The 22,899-nt window shown below is 45.3% G+C and overlaps 2 protein-coding genes across 2 annotated transcripts in view; one reads left to right on the plus strand and one right to left on the minus strand.

Annotated features, from left to right (window-relative positions):
• The window catches only part of LOC306796476 (AT-rich interactive domain-containing protein 3B), a 47,426-nt gene extending 26,343 nt beyond the window's left edge, over positions 1–21,083 (plus strand). The window contains exons 5-9 of the mRNA XM_079295414.1: positions 15,042–15,225; positions 16,896–17,155; positions 20,016–20,291; positions 20,566–20,658; positions 20,780–21,083. Coding sequence (XP_079151540.1) covers positions 15,042–15,225; positions 16,896–17,155; positions 20,016–20,291; positions 20,566–20,658; positions 20,780–20,970 — 1,004 coding nt within the window. The 3' untranslated portion in view covers positions 20,971–21,083. The remainder of the gene's footprint in view (positions 1–15,041; positions 15,226–16,895; positions 17,156–20,015; positions 20,292–20,565; positions 20,659–20,779) is intronic.
• A 614-nt stretch (positions 21,084–21,697) lies between these two features.
• Positions 21,698–22,899, minus strand: part of LOC306791897 (semaphorin-4D) — a 16,739-nt gene continuing 15,537 nt past the window's right edge. The window contains exon 14 of the mRNA XM_079288808.1: positions 21,698–22,146. Within this exon, the coding sequence (XP_079144934.1) occupies positions 22,115–22,146 (32 nt within the window). The 3' untranslated portion in view covers positions 21,698–22,114. The remainder of the gene's footprint in view (positions 22,147–22,899) is intronic.

The following is a 22,899-nucleotide window of genomic DNA, read 5'->3' on the forward strand; positions in this document are numbered from 1 at the left end:
AGGTGAGATCTTCCCCGGTTGATCCGGTGCTACTGCAATATCAGAGCAAAGAGGATCTGGCACTGGCCTAACTTAATTAGTTGGCCAACAGCCGGGGAGGCTCAGCTGACCGCGTGCTGCTTTGACACTGCCTACAAAACCCTTATGACCAGGGCAGCTAATGCACTTAGGTTCATATCAGACAAATCTGTTGCTAAACAAGTTGCATGTCTTGAGCAATACCTCCCAAGGTGAATCACAATGTTATTACAGTGGCGCATACTTTACATTATGTTTTGGCAGTGCTTGTGGTGGGTGATGATGGTCTGCGCGCTCACGCGTGTGTGTGTGTTCGTACTTCATTATGTTTTGTCACACGCTATGATGGGTGATGCCATGTATGCGATGATAGTTTGTTTAGTCAGACTGTGACGGATGATGATGATGGTGCGTAGATTTGTGCAGCCGGGTCCGTGTGCATGGACGTGCGTGCGTGTCGGCGAGCTCCCATTCACGGGAGGAGCGGCTTCTGAATGTCTGGTCTGGTCTTAGCACCCGGGGATCTTGTTTGGAGGGTGATGAATTAAGCCGAGTTGGGGAGAGAGACACACACACAGAGAGGGAGAGGGAGGGACAGGATCTGTCAGGGCCCTGTTAGCATCTCTGTCCAGTGGCAGACGCTGGGAGTGGTTGGCTGACCCTTTACTCGTGCTGGTCAGACGGGGAAATCCATCAAGCTGACTAAAATGCCACCCGACAGCAGATAACTGGCTGATTAAAGTGCGCCATGTCGCATTATGTCCACTAGATTAGCGGTTACCTCAGGCAAGAAACAACAGGTTGGCTTTAAAGTCTTGTTTGTCTATCGTTTTGTTTTGAGCAACACAAACATGGAATGAATTATAAAATTGGTTTTAGAAAAGAAGTAAAGACAAATTAGCTTGTAAAACCATCCCACCTCAAAGCAAAGTCATCCGATTCACTGCTAACAATTAGAATTTAATTGGAACATATTTTTATGATTACATTTTTGTTTAACTTGTTTCGCCGAATTACACTTCCAGAGTGAATGATGGTGAGTGCAACTGGAATCGGCGTGCGCGGATCAAGTTCCTGTATCATCATCGGTACATGTGTGGGGGGGGGGGGGCAATAACGGTAGTAACAAACACTACAGTCACCAAAGTGCTCATCTATAATAGAAAAGTGTGTGGGCCAAGGAAGAAGAATATGGCGAGGGATGGATGTCAATTCTTTTTTTTCCTTTGTGCATTTTCATTTTGGGGAAGTGAAAGGGCACCAGATGGAGAAAGAAGAGACTCAGTCATAGAAATGACTGGAAAGGTTAGAATAAAACTGCCATGGCTGCACCGCACTTCAGATATGGCTGAGACGTCGCTATCGTCATCAGAGACCATTGTGCAGGAGGCTAGGGTATAATTTCAGCTACTCTAGAGGGAGTTCGTCACCCCTCCCTTAAGACGAGAACCACTTGGCTGACCTCTGCTGTCTCTCAAACCACAATCGTAATCACAGGGAACAAATTGCTTTGTTGGATTCCCTTTTTGTGTTTGCTGTTGGTGCCAAGAGTATATGAAGAGCAAGCCTCGCTAAGATCTTGTTAATGGTACCTTCTAATTACTGTGCGCTGTACTCCTTCCATTTCACTTCACCAACATAGGATCTAGATTATTACTCTTTTTTCTTTCTTTCTTTCTTTAAATGACAGAGCACTTTGAAAGCCTTTTTTCATTTAATGTCGCCATGCGGAACAAGTGGGGTGGGTAACAGCTGGTGATGAGGGAAATGCCTGCTTCTTCATTTGACTGACCTTCCAAGCCGAATGCTTAAAAAGCACCCCCTCGTTTTGTGAAGCAGATTGGTCGGCGAGAGACAAATGGTGAAGTGCTTTTTCCCACCTCATCGTGGGGCCTCCAGGTCTTGAGAGGAAAGCAACAGCGGAAGGAAAACTTACGAGGGATTCCCATTTCCTGCCTCTGCGCTTAAAAACAGGCGTGTGCGCGTGCGTGTGTGTGTGCGCGTGCGTGTGTGTGTGTGTGTGTGCGCGTGCGCGCGTGTGTGTGTGTTAATGGTTGAGGAATTTTAGCAGCTGTCCTAAAGCCTGTCTGTGCGTAAAGGGGCCCATTGATGGGCTCTGAATCACAGAAACGGCAGAAGCCACACATGCAAATCCTCTCTACCTTTACTTCTTCGCTGACTATTTCAACACCCATCGCTGGGCCCCTTTCGCTCTCACCTTTGACCTCCGCACTGTTTGTTGCCCGTCGTTTTTAAAGAAAGGCGCTCGGCTTTGTTCTACTGGGGAGCCTCCCGTCATTCGCTGCGGATAGAAACATCCGCTGGCCCGACATGCAAATGTAATGTAAATGCACGAGGCCTCCTCGTGTTGAAAGAGTGTGGGTGGGGGATATTAGCCCTCACAGAGTTACGCCGATATCGCCGTCCATCATATCCATTTGAGTTCTTCTTTTTTTTTGCGGTCTCAAGCCCCACTGGGAGCGCGGAGAAAAGCTCCGACGCCATTGACCACCTCAAAGGTTTCGATCAAGCAGATGGGCGAATGTTTGTTATGGCTCGACACCCCGGCCACTTTCTCACTTGGGATGGGGGTTCAGGGCAGGAGGTGGGGTTGTGAAGAGGTGATCGAGGTGAGGGGGGGCTGCGAGAGCTACGGGTGCGCGATAAAGAGGGTAAAAAAAATAAGAGTGATGCAGCCAACTGCCTGTCAGCGCTGTCTACTTGAGATGATTAATGGCCACAGGCTGTGATGGACAGAGCCAGAGAGAGAGAGAGAGAGAGAGGCTCCTGTTCAGTGAAATCACCAGTCAAGAAAGGAGGGAGTAATGGGGGGGGGCGGTAAAGACAAGTGTTTTAGCGCTCTACTCCTGCCAGAAAACCCCACACGTCGCGGCCAGCAAAGGCTAGATCCATCCCAGTGTGACGCCCTTAATGTCAAGTGTAGATTCAGCTTAAGAGGGGCCACATGGTGTTCTATCACCGCTTAAGAGTTATTTTAGGGGAAAATCCCTGCGTAGTCGATTTAGGCCCGTTAATAGCAATAAAGTGCTAAGCCGGACTTGTCTGCGTCATTAAGTTGCAGTGGTCTTGACTGAGCTGGGGGAAAGATGTTCAGAATTAAGAGGAAGGAGTAGGAGAGGGAAGGAAGGGGAGATAATGATTATAATGAAGATGTCTCATTTAGCTGCAGCTCCGCTGTCAAACCTACTGTCAGTTTGCTCCCAGCATTCAAGGGCGTTGATTCAAAATGGCATACGTGGACTTTGTTTGGTCAAAAGTGTCACATTTATTATTCCAATTGTATTTTCCTTTACTTAAAAATAAATAAATCTGCCACAAATAAATCACGCACACGCACACACCAAAACATGATTTACATTAAAAACTAATTTAAATAGCTCGGCCAGTGTTTCACACTTAGAGAGAATACGTTTTCTGTCCTGGTTACGCTGGATTTTTTTGTGTGATGTGGGAAGAGTGGCCTCCCAGCAGGACATTGGAGGAAGTTCCCTAACTGTAACCCTGAGACCGAGAGCTCTGTCCACACCAATTACACCGTGAATGGGCTCTGGGGGATCCATGTATGCATTATATTACTCCCCCGGTCAGCCTCACACTAGCCCTCGTAACAGGCGGGCCCTCTGTACAAACACCACACCACAATAGGAACATTCTCTGGCTCTTTGATATGGCCTCATTTTCCTTTAGTTAACACCCCACAACTTCTGGAAAGTGGCAGCACCTGGTTGGTTTAGCAACAAAAACACTGGGCATTGTGAGCACATTTGTCCATTTTAGATGGTGTCGGGTTTCGGGCGGAATGATTTTCATTTGAGATCGACCTTTTAACTGCCGCTTTGCTGGATCACTGTTACGAGTGATCAACCTTTTTCACCTATTTCTATATTCTGGATCGTTAAAGATGCAAGTCTCACAATCAATGCAGTTTTCAAGAGCCTAGAAGCAGGTTTTACTGAGAATGCACCAATAAAATGCAGTTAGGAAATGACATTTTGTCCTCTCGTCTTTCTTTCTGTCTCCATCCCCTTCCTCCTCCTTTGCCACCACCCCATTCTCCTTCCCCCTCTGTTTATTGTGCTACAGTTACAACCACTGAAACTTGATAACACCATGGGGGATAGGGGCGGAGGGCCGCACTGTGGCCCGCTCGGTGAGGCCGGGGGGGGGGGGGGAGGGGTTGGATTAAGGGGCCTCCTGTCCTACACGGGATGATTAATGATCTCCAAAGAAGCGGGGGCCAACTTTTATTTTTTTGATAGGGCAAACGCTGACGGGTAGCAGACAAGGGGGTGACCGTCGCGTGTCTGTGGCCATATCCACACTAGGCCGTGTCTCGTTGGATGCAGAGTTCTCAAATAGAACCGATCCCCGTCCACACAGTTTTCAGCATTATTGGAGCATCCACACGGCAGCCTTCGAAGGCGGACAGCACGTGACCATTAACGTACACTGGGCATGCGCGTGATGGTGTAAACAGGAAGTGGATTGCTTGCTTAGTTAAAAAAAAATATGACAGAGTAATCAAGTAGTCTTTAATAATGAAAGGTTGTATTTGATCGCCGATGGTCAAGCAGCTCGCTCATCGCTCGAAGAACAGCTCGCCTCCTCCGCATCTAGGCACTAGCAGCATTGTAAAATGACAAATTTAACTCCACAATAGCTGCTACTACAGACAACAAAGCAAGCAATCCATGTTGAAATGAATCGCTGCTGGTCGCCCGGCTGTTTTGTTTTCTTCCGGGTACGGGTCACGTGATAGTCAGTGTGACGAATCAGGGACGGCGACGTCATGGCTGGTAATAACCAATCCAGTAGCGAGCACGGGTGTGGGCTCATTTTTTCTAACAGACATCCGTATCCGACGTCTACACTGAACCAAAACCCCTGAGTTCTCAAATACCTCTAACCTCGGTGGAGTTTTCAGGTTCCTCTGTTAAGGCTGCTCCAAAACTCCGGCATGGTGTGGCTGCTCAGTGTAAACGTAGGAAAACTCGACTAGTGTGGCTATAGCCTGTATGTGTGAAAAGAGAGGAACGACGAGGGGCATTCAGGGAAACCACAGGAGGAGACGAGGACAGACGAGTGCCAGGCGGGGGAGGTTAAGGGAGGCATCGGCCGGCTCGCGTCGAGACGAGACCGCGCTCTTTCATTTCCCTTTTGAAAGCACTCCGTCAGCGGGCTGAAACTGACCGAGCTCACCAACCAGACAGAAAGATAATCAGGCAAACGTACTAAAAAGACCGCCGCTGGTCGCAAAGGGCCCCTACTCGCAGGAAAGGGTGGGGACCCAACCGCTGCTTTCTAATCATTCCTCCAAGACGGACTCTAAAAGAAGAGGCAAAACTATTCTCATTGGACAAACCCTCCCCTGCGCTCGCGATCAAAGATTCCGTGGTCACCGTGTTGATATAAATGCGAGGGCTGAGATTATCTTGGTAGACTCCACCCATGGGCTGGCAAATTACAGCCCTGCCTGTGGGGACCGAGGACATCTATGGTGGTTATGCTCCTCTTTCAAAACAAAAGGAAGTAGTAGTTTTAGATGTTTTTTTTATGTATGTGGGAGTGGGTCGGGAGATGTCAGATCACAATCTTAAGCCTTTTTTATTTTTTGTTTCTGTCACCAACCGAGACTACTCTTTGTGTCTCTTCCTCTCTCTGTGTCTTCATCCCAACCCCCAACCCGCTCCGCCTCCCTGGTATTTCCTCTGTCATTATCCAGACTGTTCCCCGGGCCTGGATTGCCACTGTGCTGTCCATCTTAAATTACGACCATACTGTATAGGGATTTGAGTCTCTAAGCTGTCGAGCTGGAAGATTCTTAATCACCACGCACGTAAGAAACTAAGCGGGGAAGAGGACGAGCGCAGGCCCCGAGCAGATTCATGCTTCCCAGCGAGGTCATTGGTCAGGGTAAAAATAACACGGGCTCCTCAGATCCACGCACTTTGTTGTGGCTTCAGTGGAATACATTTGGAAATACCCTGGAAACCAAATACTATTATAGTTCTATAAACCGAGTATGAAGGGGCCAGTCAGTGAAAACACAAGCCGTTTTATGAAGAGGGTATTGTAACACATTTAAAATCAAATGTGGCTGAAACTAAAGAAGCAAGCAGTCTTTAAACCGGAGCATCTTTTTGATAGAATAACTTTCTAAAAGGCGTAATGTGAAAACAGCCTCATGCTCTTTGTGAAGCTGTTCCCCCATGAAGCTCTCCCGTGACCAACAAATTTCCCAAACTTCTGCTATCTCTGCATATCTGCGTGCCTTGCTTCTCCATCTGTGTCCTGTGTGTGTGTGTGTCCTGTGTGTGTGTGTGTGTGTGTGTGTGTGTGCGTGCGTGTCCTGTGTGTGCGCTCTTAAAGCACAGTTTCCCTGTCCTCCACACCCCTCGTGATGGATGCTATGAAACACATTACAGCCCCCAGAGGAGCCCTACACCAGCACAATAGCCCTGAGCTCACTTCCAGTGCGGCTCTGCAGCGCTGTTGCCTGAGCCGCGCAGTAACGGAGACCTGAGTGCAAAAGGGGCCTAATGGAAAACAAGACGCTTGATTTGAGGGGAGAAACGGACATGAAAGGCGCAGTTGCCAAATGCTATTGCCTCTTTGTCGTGACATTTTATGCGATGTGGTTTGTTGTGTGGGGTACACCGATAGAGAGAGGTTTGGTCAGTTAACAAGTTATGATGGATGAGTTTTCATCCGTGCTGAAAACCTTTTCCTGATGCTTCATTGTGTTGTGTATCTTGGGCTCATCAAAAGGTATTGAAAGCTTGTAGATGTTTCAGGCCGTCAGTCTTTTTTCTTATTCTCGTAGCGTTAGAGTTGCTGCTATTGATCTCATTTGAAGTCACTTTGCATTAAGAGCATCGGCTGAATCCTTGAAAGGTAAGTGTATGACTTATGTCATGGATTACAAAAGCCAAAATTCATTTGCATTGATGGGAGTCGGAATTTCCAAGTTGAGTGAACCCCCCCGTATCCCGTATTGATCAGCGGTGCTGGGCCCCGCTGGGACTCGTCAGCTGATGGCTTTCTCTGTCAATCCGGGTGTCCATTGATCGCAACAGTTAGCTGTGTTATAAAGCTTGCTAGAAGGGGAGAGGGACACCCTCAGTGTTGCACCTGCCAGTGAAGACATCGCTGCCACCTACTTATGCTTTAAACGTTAGCAGTGAGCTGTCACAGACCTCTTTATCCCCGAAGCATACGTTTTTATTTCTCTATTCTGTGTATATTCCATCACCTCTCTCTCTCCCTTACATTGTTTCTCTTCTGGATACTCTTTCTTAGCATTTTTTAAAAATGAGTTCTAAATATGCCTCTCTTTGTCCGTCTCTCAGATCTCTCAGATCAATTTTATTTCGAGCCAGTCGAGTGAGCCTAACCTTCGCGGCTTTGTCTCAGTCGATGTCAACGCCCCCGCCCTCTATTATGCGTACAACATACCTTTGTCATGTTGCTGTGACATATACATTCTTGACATTTCTGCAAAGAGCAGAGATGGCTGTTTACAAGGCCAAGCTATTGGGTTACTTTTTCTTCCAGTCCGATGTAAATATAGAGCAGAGGTCGTCCACTACGTTTTCACCAAGCTGTTTAAATTGTGATGCAAAAAAGCCTTCGGCTGATATAGACTGTGACAGCACATGTTTTCTCATCGAGTGTGTTTGATGTGTGATGCATCACGGTTTACAAACTAGATAGATTAAGAGTGTTTGCACAGCAAACAGGTTTTGATACTTTGTGTTAATGTACATGTTGTATTAAAACGTAGTATACTATATACCTCTTAGTGTGTTCATGCGTGCTCTTAAGTAGGTCATCTTGTGGACAGAAAACAACTTTTATTGACCGGACTGTAACTCACAATACAGGCCTGTATCATCGGTGTTTATAACCTCTGCACGTGTCAACAAAGATTTGAACCTCCCCCGCCCTCCTCTCTAAATATGCTAGCTGTCATCTGCTGTGGTCGTCTTTCTATCAACAAGCTGGCTCATAAATTTGATTTCGCCAAAAGATATTTTCAGTCTTTCGATGCAAAAATTGGCAACAAATCCCGGCATTAACAGAGTTTTGCAACGGGGTTGGAGAAATATTGTTCACCCACTAAATGCATGTCTCCTGCATGAGCAGTGCAACAGGTTTAGGTGGTTTCTGCATTTTGTGCGGAGGCGTACAGCCTGCAGCGCTGAAGACATTAAGAAAAACCCGCTCTGCTAAGGTTGAGCGTTGTCGAATGAATCCCTCGCAGCAGGTTGTGCAATGCAATAGAGGTTGTATTATCTGATTCATTAATCATAAAGTGAGTATACAGAGTGCTGGCATCCCAGTAGCACACTCAAAGCGCTGGCCTCTGGCTAGTACATTGCAAATTCATCAGCCACTTGCACAATTTCACTGGTCAACTCGATGTCAATGGAAGACAAACATTCCCAGATAGTGGTCGGCTACCTTCAAATATGGCTGCTGGGTGGTGGAACTGGACTCGGCCTGATGCAGTGATGGATTCTTTAAAATTGCAACATTTCATGTCCTTAAATTTGTATTGCTTGCATTATTACATTTTTTTTTTATCAAAAATGGTTTTTAATTTATTTATTTTTTTCAGTGAAATCCACATCAAATTATTTTATTCAACGATTTGTAAAGAATATTTTGTTGTACGTTCCTGTGAAGTCAACAGGCATTTTGGCTATATATAAATATATATATATATATATATATATATATATATATATATATATATATATATCTCTCAAGAACCCAAATTAAATTTTCCCCGTTTAAAATTCACTTTCCTCTATTTCTGAGAACCATCATGAATTGAAGTCACCGTGAACGACCACGCAGCATGAGAGTGACCAGCCATTCATCCGTCTCGCTGTCGGCTCCATATCAGCCGGCGTTGATTGGGGTCCGGTCAGTTGATCTGCTGGGTCTCTGGGGATCGAGGGGACTTGGGTTACAGTCGGAGAGGCCATCTCACTTTTCGCACCATCCAACCTTTTCATTCCCCCCCCCCCTTCTATTTCACCAGGTGACCCATCTTTCGTGACACATGGAGTAGGTGTCATGTTTCCCTTTTTTCTTTCTTCCACTCACTCTCTTTCTCTCTGTTCATCGCTCCAATTCAGTTCAAAGACGGCTGTCTGTCAAACGATCGAGGCGGGACAAACCAGTGAACAGTACTTTAAACACCATGTTAACTGTAGCTGACTTGTCAGTGCAGAGATTCATTGCCGAATCGTACTCTGCCGACCTCTTAGTCGTGTAATTGAAGTTCTAATAGTGTCTTCGTAGTCGGCGAGCCTCCCCAGCGCGTGAACTGCACCTGGTGAGATTTACAGCTTCTGGCTGTTGTTTGGAGCCTCAGCAGTTTTGCGATGTTTTACACCACATGCCGAAGCAGTTGACAGTGCACAGGAGACGGCTCCTTTTAAAAATACTGTCTGTCTGCTCGCTGTCATGATTCGTACTAAGAAGCTACTCTCGCTTTTTTTAACAGTTCATCCCCATAGTTTGTGTTGGTGGGAAGATCGGTGGCTGTGTTGCGGTTGCCACTCTGTTTTTAAAAGTCAAGAGAGTCTAGGTGGCGCAACAAAATCGGCTCATATGAAGGTATTCATTTACTTGATAGTCACAGGTTGTATTCTCTATCTGATCAATAAAGCGCCTCGTGAAGTGGGCTCGTGTGAAGAAGCCCGTAATGTGTGTTTGAGCTGACATCGGTGACAGCTTTGGCACTTATTCGCGTGGAGCCTACGCAGTACTTTGCTTTGTGTCCTCCCCACATGTGTTAATCCCCATTTTTGCACTGTTGTTGGTGCAGTCACATCGTGCCATGGCGGGACTCGCTAATGTCGCAGCATTGATGGCGCAACATTGTCTTAATGTCTCTGCAGATGGATGCATGTGACTTCACAGGACCCGGTGTTATTTGTTCTTCAGGGTGTCTTTTTATTTCTGAGTGGAAACTCACAGGCCAAAGGAAAGACTCTTGTTTTCTTTGCTCTTTGTGTTCCTTATCTTTGCCGTTATGTACGGTTGGCAGAAGATAATATTTCTTTCTCTTCCCTGCCTTGCCTGTCCCCCTTTGTCTGTTTCTGCCTCTGTCAATTCACATGAATTGCACTTTATTGTCACGACAGGAATGAAACCTAAATGCAGCCGACGGTATAGGGCACATCGACCCACAATGCTGTATTGTAGACTTTATTAGAGGGCCGTCCCTCTCCTTCTATCTCTCTGTCTCTATCAGCTGTGGCTTAAGCGTCGCACTTAGAATAGCGATGTATCTATAGTGTAACGTTGCATTTCACTTCCCTGAATGTGGAGGGTGCATATCTCAACACTTGATATGAATTGGTCCGCCATGTGAGCGGTGGCTCTGCCTGGACTAAAGATAGCAAGTTCCATACACTCGAGGCTTTTTTACCATTTATGTCCCTGGGCGTGCATTAAAAATAAAACAAACATGCCCCAGCAGAGCAGGGTCCTGACAATATGCTGCCCCCGAGGTACGAACACGTAAACTAAACAGCCAGGAGGCTGCCCGACGTAAAGTAAACACTTAGCATGTGCAGACCAGACATTTGTCTCACCTGTCAGTGTCTCTCTGTCCCGCGTTAATGAAGGGTTTGGGCTGTTCTGTAATGACAGAATTCATAAATTGGAGGTGTCGGCGGAAAGCAGGAATTGCAGCGCTGGAAGGCCGTTTGAAGCGCCAACAATAGTAATGCCCTCTGGAGCAGTTTATGCCTTCAAATGATTCATCTTGGTGTGTGGATGTGGTGGTTGAGGAAGGTGTGGGACTCAGACGCTGCCACGAGGCCAGGGGCTGTTTGTGTTGGCTGACACCTTCCTTACAGCAGTAATCCAGTCTTTCTCCAGCTGGCAAGTTACTACACCCCCCCCCCTTCTTTTTTCCCCCCATCCTCCCTCCTTTCCCTCCTGAAAGCTCTAAGAATTGGCTTTCTTTTTTTGCTTCTTTTTTTTTAGGGACACTTTTTAATCTCTCTGTTTACCCCTCCCTATTCTTTTTTTCCCCACCCTGCTCCATCTCTGTTTTCCCGTCCTATGCGCTCTTAACATGACTATTCTAAAAAAAAAAAAAGTAGCATGATCCAACGAAAGAAACACCGGCATTAACGAAAGAAACACCGGCATTAAAGCAACCAAATACCTTGAGATGATATGGAGTTCCCTTCTGCCCCTCTCCTTCTCCGTGTCCCAGATCATCCGTGGATGTGACTGAAACCTCACACCAGCCCAATGCTCATTCGCTAAAAATGCATTTCCTGTGTCTTGTCCGCTGGATGCCTGTCGCTCTGTCACTTAATTATTTAAAAAATGCCCATATGAAGTCAGCGATATGCAATTTACTACAACTGGTGCCAGGGGCACCCAATTGATTTATTATAGAAGCCCCTTTTAATGTGAACAGCTGTTTCCTACTAAAAATAGGTCAGGGGTCAGATAAAATGACCTTGTTCTTTTTTTCTTTCTTTTTTTTCTTCCTCCCACTGAAGAAAAGAGCTTGGTGTGAGGTGGGAAATGTGAATGTTTGATTCAGATGGACAGTCAGTCTGATCAATATCTCCAGCCTCTGAAAGACTGTGTAAAAGGCTTTTTACTGGATTACATAATATTTTGCTGTATAATTGAGTTAGCATGAACGGGTTTTTATCATCATTCGGTTGTGTGTTAATGGAGAGATTTATTTTCCCATAATGTAAATGGTTTCTCTGCTGGGAAATCACCACAGGCATCCAATTAAGCTCATAAAAACATGTCGATTATCTGCACAAAGCATTACAACATACGTCGCCTAATATGAAACTCTGTCCAAACATTTCACCCCCGAGAGATCTGTATTTGTCAAACCTTTATTTCTCCTCTGTCAGACTCTCTATATCTCTTATCATTTGAAGTCTAGCCGTTTGAAGACGAGCCGTGTGGCTCTTGTGTTCACTGCGGAAGTCGGAGGAAGGACTTAGGGAGTGGTTCGGGGGCCCTCAGCCGCGGCACTTCCCACCAGAGCGACCTCTGACCCTGGGTACCATTAATCACTAGGCTCCTGATGGCCCTGTCCCTGGGGGAAAATCAGTCCGGGGCAAAGGATGATGGGAGGTGAAGCCTGCAGCCAATTACAGATTGGCTCGGAACAGCCGAGTGGACAAATCAGGGCTTTGCAGGGAGATGAAATACCCAATAGTTGCCTACTTGAGGCCTGCGTGGCCTAATGGCATGAAGTGGTCTCGTGACACTGCTGATCACGGTGTCTCTAGTCCTCGCTGCAGAAAAGTGAGCAATGAGGCTGAAATGGGAGCAACTACAACGGCGGAATAGAGTGCACATTAAAGGGACTGTGAGGCAGAGGAGTTGTGCTGCTGCGATCAAAAGAAATGTTTTGGACCGGTCTAATTAAGCCTGTTGGAGCTAAATGTCTCCAGGGTCGGACACGGAGCAGATGTTGGTCACCAAAGGCTGGCTCTCAAATTAGGGAACTCTCCGGCTAACTGCCCACGTGTTGCTAATGTGATTTTTGGTCAATTACGATATCATCAAAGGGGCTTTCCCATGTGCTCGGGCCACGTTGAAATGTGAAACCTGGCTGACGTGAGCGTTGACTAACAATGCTGTTTTAGGTTTCGAAAGCGCCTCTGGTACAATTCAAATGTATAGACAGCTATTTGGTTTACTCTCTCACATGCTCAGCTGGTTTTATTTTGGCATGCAATGAAAGTAGTTCCTTGTAAATAGATCAAATCCCGTCTGATTTGACAGCAGCCGCTGATAAAGGGATGAATAAAAGCATAGGCATGAATTAAAGCCTAACTAACTGCTGGCCTGTCACTATGGGGCCAGTGCCGTTGTTGTGTCTCATTTGTTGTGCTCTCATTGTTCATGTCCGGGCCAGTATGAAAACATGGCTTCCTGCTGACCTGCAGTTTAATTCACACATCAATAACCCCCCGGCTGATCTCTGACCCCTCTGGTTGTACTAATTGTTTGATGCAGGATTGATGTCCAACGCTGCATTAAATAACTGACGAGGCGCCGGCAGCAAAGCATTCCTGGTGCTGTGACCCGCTGCGTGTTCTGGAAATGTGACAACTGCCCGGGGATGTTCAGTGGAACATTTAGTTTACTACCCCGCCTCAGAATAAAGCTCATCTTCTTTTAGGTCCATTAGGAATCTGGTAACCACATTTGAGATCCACTGGAGAACAGCAGCAAATTCAAATGTGTTGTGCAGTTGCCTGTTATGCTGTGAATTGCTGGCTGTAACTTAAGCAGGCTTCACATTTATATACTACTGTTGACATTGTTAACTTGGTCGCAACTGATTTTGAGAAGGTATATCCATTCATGTTTGGATTTCATTCTGAAATTTAAAAAAGTTGAAAATAGCTAACGCCCACTGTTAAAAGTAAAAAAAACGATTTGCATTTGATTGGAGGGATTTCGAATAATTTCCCTTTTATGCAGACCCAATGTTTAACAGCCATTAAATACTGAATACTCCTCCTCTTGCTCTGTGCGTATCTAGTCCAAAGGATCTGTAGAGTAAGCTGGCATCTTGGCAAAGGCCCTCTTGTTTTGATAATTGTTAATTGGCTCTGGAGATAAGATGGCTAATTTCCCAGAACAGCATTTTCTGCAGCTGAATAAATCTAACCACATACACACATGTGCTGTTTTGCTGTTGTTTTCTACATTCATTTTACGGAGTGAGAGCAGGTCTTACAAGTATGTTTGGGTTTATATGTTTATTTCTTACACATCAATACCATCTAATGCAAGCTGATACCATCTTCAAATCTGAATTTACGTGAATGAAGGTGGACATAATCAACTTGACAAAGGAAGGCGTTCTTTGCAGGGATGTTGTATTGGATTGGATGTACCAAATACATATGCACATGCATTTCTGCTCTGAATGCGTTATGTTTTACACTTGCATCCCATTGTTACCGTATTAAGCTGCAGAATGAGGAAACTGTGTTGCCGATAGTTCAATATTGCAGCCTCATCGGCTTCTTAAGTTGCTAACTTAAGAAACTGAATCGGGGCTAGTCTTCAGGCCTGATCACACTGCTATTTTACACGGCCATTCATGAGTCTGATTGAGAGCAGCCTGTGCAGGGGCTGAAGGATTGGCTGTCATTAGCTGCGAGGGCAAATCTGTGCGACTCCCCCTGCGGCGGGGCCCGGCGGGGCTAACAGCAGAGGGGTGTGGATTTACTCGGTACAATCCTCTAAATGAGCTTCATCATACTGGACTATCTAAGAGCCCCCCCCCCCCCCCCCTCCCACCCACCGCTGCCCATGGATTAGCAGGTCGTCACAATCCACAGTCCCCTCCTCCCGCTTCATGCTCACACTGTTGCACATTGCACTTTTTGATTCTGTTCCGCTCCCTGCAAGCCTCACCGCAGATAAGCTGTTGACAAGATGAATGCATCTGTATCAAAAGTCTAGAGCCGCTTTGCTTTGTGTTGTTTGCGAATCCCCTTTTCCAGGTCAAGCCAGATTGCCTTAACTGGGCTAATATGTTTTCAAGCCAAATTTGACAGCCGTGCAGGCAGCAGGCCGGACACCCTTCTATTACCAGCATCCTGACTGCACTTAATGTCAGTATCTACAGGGCTAAAATGATTCTGGGTGTTTCAGCATTGATTGGTTGAAGGATGAATGCATAATTTAGAATTCGCCCTGCTTCGTCATTTACACTGCAGCAGCTTTAAATGTATTTTCTGTGTTAGGTGCCAATATGTCTGAGCAGAGACGCAAACACAAGAGGAATTGTCAGCATTATGGTTCCGATTCCCGTCGGGATCGTCCATGTTAAAAATGCATGCACACGTGATGCACAAATGCACTTCATCCACCATAAAGCATTCATTGTGCGTCACTAAGCCGTTGCGATTCAGATGTATGATTTATACCGTATTGATTTGATTTAATGGTTTTCCTTTCCTCCACAGGAACCCCTGTCAATCGTATCCCCATCATGGCCAAGCAGGTCCTGGATCTGTACATGCTGTACAAGCTGGTGACAGAGAAAGGAGGCCTTGTGGAGGTTATCAACAAGAAGATCTGGAGAGAAATTACAAAGGGACTCAACCTGCCTACCTCCATCACCAGCGCTGCTTTCACCCTGCGCACACAGTAAGTCTTTGCATCGGTGTTGCAAAAAAAAAAAAAAAGGCTAAATTAATTTAATTGGCTGCAGTAGCTATAAATTGTCCCAGTCTGACTTATTTTTATCTCATATAAACTCTTAATTTAATTTGCGGGGACTAAATAAAGAATCTCAAGTGTGTCAAATCATCTTCCTCATTCCATGAATATGTGGATTTCTGTGTGTGTTGGTATGAGTTTGGATGTCAATATTAACCCGTGATGTAGTGTTTGTACACATGCGGGTTTGTTTCCCCCACCAGGCCGCCTTTCCCTCTTCACATTCAATCCCTCTGTCCATTGCATCTCACACAGCCCCCATTGATTCCCATAGATCTATTGACGTGATTTGGGTCAGAGTTCACAATGACTAAGGTGGGGTTTGACTGACAGATTGTGCGGCGACTAAAACGCCCCTGCTATCTCGACTGAAATCCTCCGGTAGATGTAACACCTCTCTATCCTGTCCACTGGCAGGGGGCCCTAATGACCCTTTATGTATTTTTAATGCCATTGTGTGCAGCGTTGCTCCGCTGGCTCTGTCTAATGGACGCTGCTCATAGCTTCTTATTGATCTGCTTTTCCACCATTATGCAGCCAGCACACACAACACTGTATGTTCATTTTACCTAATGCTCTTATAGGATGCAGAAAAACACAAGAGCTGTGACTGCGCATACTTGTGGAGCCCCTGTGATGTCATCCAAGTGTACGCTGCATACAAAACATGTTTCTGCACACCATTGCCGTATCAAGTTGTCACTAAGCCCTGTTCTGTTTCATGCACTTAAGTAAGAAGGTTGCTGTCGGCTTTCTGGAGTAACTTGATTTCTTAGATGTCATGTGACGAGGGGGAGGGGGGGGGGGGTTGAGACAATTCGACACGTAATTACAACAGCTAGATTTCTGCTGGAGAAGATTCAAAGATATGATTGGGTTGGCTGAATGTAAACGGGTTTTACAGCAACCGGTTTACTGCAGTACATGTGAACGCTTTCTCTGATTTCCTGCCTTTATTTTGTCCATGTTCCTGATTCCTTTTCTGCATGTTAATTTAGTAACTGTTCAGCTGAAAAAAAAACACATTTCAAAGGCAGAGATTACTGTCCTTGACATCTGCTGACAGCCCGTATTATGTGGTATATTAAAGGGTGACGTATCGTGCCTTTTTTTCAGGTTCATAGTTGTGTTTTGGGTTTCAACTAGAACATATTTACATGCTTTAATGCTAAAATAAAAAAAAGAAACATTATTTGTTCTCCTACTGGGGGGGCGGTATATAGTAATGAGCCTGCATGTGACATAGGAAGGGGGGCCAAATCTGAATAGTTTGTTGAATCACATGTTTTCTGATCCAAACAGCCCACAAACGGACTGGATTGTCTTATTTCACAGTTTGTGGGTTGGCAGACACTCCAGATACCCAAAGATATGTGCACCAGTACTTCCTGATATGTCCCCTTAAAGTCTATAATTGTAAACAATTTTACAGTTTTTACGCCAAATCATGATCAAGTACGTTTTGATTTTGATTCAGTTAGTTGTGGTTTGGTTTCTGAGCTGGATTAAGCCAGTAAGTCTAGTAATGCTAATGCTTGCCATGTGAACGTTTCTGTGGTGATCTGATGCTTTGTGTCCGTGTGTGTTCTCCTCTCAAGGTATATGAAATACCTGTACCCGTATGAGTGCGAGAGGAAAGGCCTCAGCTCCCCCGGTGAGCTCCAGGCCGCCATCGACAGTAACCGGCGCGAGGGCCGCCGTCCGAGCTACAGCAGTAGCCTCTTCCGCTTCTCTCCCTCTCCCAGCACGGCTCCCCACATCCTCTCTCCTCCCAAGATGCACCTTTCAGCTCTCGGTGCTGGGGCCTCAGGGATCCTCAACGGCCTGCAGTGCTCACCGGGACACTCTCTGAAAAAAGGTAGGAACCATACAGTCCAGACACAGAGACTTCTGGTGGCGGGAATACAACCAGAGGCCTCAACCTCCATTATTTACACGAGTTTTACACTATTTAGTACAACACATATTTTGAAAATAATCACAGCGCTTCATGGCAGCATAAGGAGGCTAATATTTATTCCACAAATATAAATGTAGTAAAAATAAGTTGGCGGAATGTGGGAATTGCCTTCTAACACAAGCTTGCCTGCGCCTAAACAGGCAGCTCGGAGATATACCTGTGTGTAGCTCTGAAGGGTAAAGAAGGGTGTTGTTGGGGAAAAAACAAGCATGAATGTTTCATGAAGGTTATAATAAACGCGTAAGTGTTTACCACAGAGAACTGGTTGGACTGAACTGGAGAGTTCCAGTTACAGATGTGCTGAGACTTTCAAGTATTCTTTGGGAAATACTGCCCTCTGTCGCACTTTGGAAGTACTACAACTGGCCATCGACACCTCAATGGAACTCACAGATCAGGGTTTTAATGATTTAAGGAGGCTTATTTTTCAGTATCAGCAAAACGTATCATATATGTGTGTGTGTGTGTATATATATATATGTGTGTGTGTGTGTGTGTGTGTGTGTGTATATATATGTGTGTATATATATATATGTGTATATATATCACACACATGTATATGTATATATATATATGTGTATATATATCACACACATGTATATGTATATATATATATATCACATATATCACACACATGTATATATATATATCACATATATATGTGTATATATATATATCACACACAAGTATATATATATATCACACACATGTATATATATATGTGTGTGTGTGTATATATATGTACAAATGTAACGGCACACTTGCATGCCAACATTCCTACATGCGCACACACCGTCATACATTTGACATAAAAGGAGCAGGTGATCGGATGAAAACTATTTTGGTCTAGTGTGTGTGTGTGTGTGTGTGTGTGTGTGTGTGTGTGTGTGTGTGTGTGTGTGTGTGTGTGTGTGTGTGTGTGTGTGTGTGTGTGTGTGTGTGTGTGTGTGTGTGTGTGTGTGTGTGTGTGTGTGTGTGTGTATATGTATATATATATATGCGCGCGCAAGTGTGCGTTACATTTGCGTATTACATTCCCGCAACATGTCATGTTCCTACCATCCGCTGTATCTCGTCATCAGTCTGTGTGTGTGTGCGCATGCATTTTTTTGGTCTTTTTATTCGTGCTGGGCAAATTAACGCATTAATTAATTAACGGCAACAATTATTTTATCGGCGTTAAAGCATTTTCATTTTTTTATTTTATTTTGAAAATCCGTTACTCACTGGCAGCGGTGGAGGAAGTCTTCAGCAGACTACGTTGATGCAGCGTGTGGGAGAAGTATAGATAAACAAGCTAACAAAAGCCACAGAGAAGTGGAGACAAACTGCAGCTGATTAGTATTGATTAGTATTCACATCGCGTTTGGTGTGAACGCACCTTTAGGATCGCAACGAATGACTGCATGAATGAGCTAAGAAAGTTAGCGGAAAGATTAATGTGAGACATCCGGTTTCTTCAGACGAACATCCGGTTTTCAGAATAAGATATTTCAGAATAAGATAACAAAGTATGAATTATATTCACATTAAGTATAAAACATGCTACCTGCATCTTGTGAGTTAATTTGTGTCTTTGTGTCTTTATTCTTTGATCACCTCGGAGTTACAGCATTATGTTGAACAGTAGAGCTGCATTCACATACTCTGACTGTCATGAAGACACAAGACACACATTTAGATGAAACATGCTGAAACATGTTATTGATGTTGCACAGCAGTGGCACGTTTCACATACAGTCACACACTGAGCACAACTAGTAAAGAGATGGAACTGCTACTGTGTAAAGGGAATACTGCTGTTAAAAAGAACCTTATATGTTTTAATAAGTGTGTGCAAACCAAATGTTATTGACCTTTTGTTCATATAGCAGTACTTTTAAAATAAAAGTGCACAATACACTACTTTTGAATTCATTATTGAACTTTGCCATAACAATGCGATTAATCGCAAAAAACCCATGCCATTAATCGCGATTCAAATTTTTAATCGTTGCCCAGCACTACTTTTTATATAACTTTGAGTGTGTGCATGCCTGTATATGTGTGTGTGTGTAGTCCATCCAGGTGTTTTAAGAGTCCACGTGTGAACCAGCTTTGCTTCAGGCTGCTGAGAGCCCTCACCTTTACTACTGATTAATAACACGGTTCCCACGCTGGGGGGGACACTTTATAAACTTTGAAGCCTTCAGTCCACATCAGTGGGATCCTGTTGATCACTGTCATTACCCTGGCGTCTTATCTGATGCCACTTTGACTGAGAATGCGACTCTGCGGCGGACCCAGCCGGTAGCCGTGGTTTGACTTGTGTATGCACTGTATTTTACCCGTCAAACTGCTTTATGGGGTCAAAATTGTACGGCACGTGGTTTGACTGACGCAGTCACTAATAGATGTGAAACTGCTTTGCATGTTCAGAACCAGCTCTGTTTGGTTTTTATTTAAATGGGTGGATCTGAAAGTGGGGTTCTGGGTAGCTCGTTCTGTGCTGGTGGTCTCTGTAGTCTGTTACAACTGAAATAAGTTGGAGTCTAGTAGTCTTAACACAAAAAACAAGTTTTGAGTCTTCATTGATATGCAACCTTTCTTCTGCAAGAAACCCACCTGAGGTCTGCGTGATTTCTCATATTACAAATTTCTGTCGAGTTAAAATTGGGATTTACTGATGACAGCCGTTCACATTCAACTAGTTGGACTAACGGATCCATTACGATTCATAAAACTACCCCCCCCACCCCCATTTTTTTTCCTGTCCCAGATGACCTGACCTCCATCATGGCGGCGAGACCTTCCATGGCGCTGGCCCTGGGCCACCATCAGGTCGCGGGCTTGGCAAGGGCCGCCACTCTGGAGCAGCTCAGAGAAAAGCTGGAGACCGGCGGCGGAGGAGAGGGGCCAGAGAGGAAGATGGCCCGCCTGGCGGAGGAGCAGCAGCAGCGCCTGATGCAGCAGGCTTTCCAACACAACCTGCTGGCCATGGCTTCCCAAATGCCCATGAACATGCGCCTGGGAGCCCCCACCATCACCACCCGAGGTCAGTGCTGCCAAGTCCGTCAGAAATACTGTTAAAAGAACCCGGAAATGATGTAAGTCTGTCAGTGCGTTTCCATTGAGTCAAAAGAGGAACTTATTATTCAGCAAGTAGCACTTAATGATTTTGTTCCAACTATGTCAAAGTATGTAAATTCTATACAGATATAAAATGCAAAGTAATTGATTGCATGAGTATTCAGCCTGTGGAAATCAGCATTTAGTTGATTTCAAATTGGTCCTGTGAATACACTAAAAAAATATTTCTGTCTCTTCAGATGAGAAGCAGCAGGACATGTCTCTGAGCATCTCAACTAATGGAAATGCCAGCATCACTGTCTCAGTGGAAGTCAATGGCACCATCTACTCAGGTTTGTTTAGCATTTCTTAAATATTACAGATCATCAAAAGTAATAATGTGGTACATCTTTTACTTCCCTCTTGTAGTGCTAAAGCTACCATGTTTATGTTATGTCTCCCGTTTTCCTACAGGAACCCTGTTTGCCCAGAAGTCTGGTGGGGCCCCGGGGCCTGCTGTGTCGGCTGCTGCTTCAGCCTCCCCTGCTGGAGCCAGCACTAGCTATGGCTTCTCTGCACCCTTGGCTCAGAACCTCAGCCCCACGTCCTCCTCCTCCTCCAAGGGCCCCGGCTCTGCCGAGCCAGCCCCCAGCGGGTCACCCTAACTCGGGGCCGCCCTTTGTACCTGCTCCCCCAGGCCTCTTTTCCACCGGGAGGCCCACCAAGAAATATACAGTACAATGAGAAACGGATAAGAATAACAAACTGTTGCACAACAAATACCTCATCAACCCTGTCAACCTCTTGGCTGTCCAATCATGAACGCAGAGCCCAAGAATCTTCTATGACAGCACGTGCCCAAACGCACAGCTATGCATTTTACTCGATACACGCACTACACTACAAACACACACGCTTCTACACACACACACACACACACTTGTTAATCCTAATGTACATGCTAAACACAATCAGCTCAGCCAAAATCCACTGACAGGTGTAGTCACAACTGAACTTGAAAAGTTTTATCTTAGGACATTTTGTTTGTTTGTTGCCATTTGTCTTTTTTTTTTAATTTTTTTAATTTTTTGGAGTTTGTGTTTTTAGGATGATTTTTGTTTTTCTCTTTTTACATACCTCAAATCAAGTAACCTGCAGTGGTGTCTTTACCTCAGGAGCTGTAGTATATTTAACCTGAATCAACTTTATTTTTGTATTCATTTTTGTTTTGACAAAGTTGCAATCAGGGGAAGTCGAGTAACTCTCACCAGTGGAACCTCGCGTACAGAGCACCCCCCTCACAGTGGCAGGCCTCCCAACCCGGGCCGCTCGGCTTTCTCCAACACACTGTAGGCTCGGCTCGAACTGGTGAACGATGGGATGCTGTGGATCAGCACGTAACGTACCTAATTTCAGAACTCCGCCCTCAGTTCAGACCATGTCGAGTCCATTATATAGGTTGGAAGGTTTATTATGTACACAAACCTCCCAGTGTGGACTGTAAACTCTCTCACTAGCGATGCACAGAAATTTGGTGTCCATCCACAAAGTTAGGGGGGAACAGCAACTCGAATCCACCCACAGCAGGCCGAGCAGACCCTGAGCTCGATTCTCCACCGGGCTCCTGTCTGTTACTGAGAGGTAGTTCAGAATCAGGTGTGAGCTTGTTGCCCCCGCCCCCACATTTTTGTGCATCCTTCCTCCAGCCACGGAGCTGAATGTCGATCCGACGTCTGCGGCGTCAATGCATCGTTTCTCAGGCGTCACGGCGGCGTCACGGCGGCCTCTCTGCTCTGGACGGCGTCTCTCTCAGGAAGCAACGTGACAACTGCAAGGAATCGCTGTTGATTATACAGGAAAAGAAGGGATTGGAAACCTGAAGAATGCACAAGTCTACACGACTGTTCCAGAATACCTCACCAGACTCTCCCAAAGGAGAGCTACACTACATACCTCGTACGGCTGCAAAGCCATCAAGACTTGACGCCACAACCTCCCGTGATGGAAATCATCCCGGACCTGAGACGTGAACATACTGACACACTACTGCTGGTTTTTGGGGACAAACGGAACTGGGATGGGGTTGCTATCTCGCTCTCCTCCGGTGTTCACTTGTATAACTTGTTTTGTGCTTGCTTCGGTTTCTTTCTTCTTCTTTTTTTCTCTTTTTTTTGTTTTCTTTCTTTTTTTCTTTTTTTTTGTTCAAGTTGTCTGAGAAGAGTGATATATATCTGCATTTTGTTTTGTTTTTTTCAGGGGAGGAGAGGAATAGTTAGTTCCTCGCAGTCACGTGTAGATTTGTAGGATTGTCAACAGGTTTCGAGGTTGCGGTGGGTCAAAGCAGAAACAATCGACCATGTCAACCTTAAACTTGACTGGGAACTCTTGAATCGCGGTCAACGCGTCTTTTTTTTTTTCCCCCATGACAGCGGCGAAATGATATGCATGTGTACAATCATGTGACCAGCGTTTTAACACCCTAATCTTGTGGTTCAGGTAAGCCTCTGGTTATTGCACAACTAGATACCAAAGACTAGCCAGGTCTCTCCTCTTGATTGATCCCTTGTACAATCTTGCCTGCTGTGGTGCACAGC

This window comes from Melanostigma gelatinosum (assembly GCF_949748355.1).
Source record: "Melanostigma gelatinosum genome assembly, chromosome: 2".
Lineage (NCBI taxonomy): Eukaryota > Metazoa > Chordata > Actinopteri > Perciformes > Zoarcidae > Melanostigma > Melanostigma gelatinosum.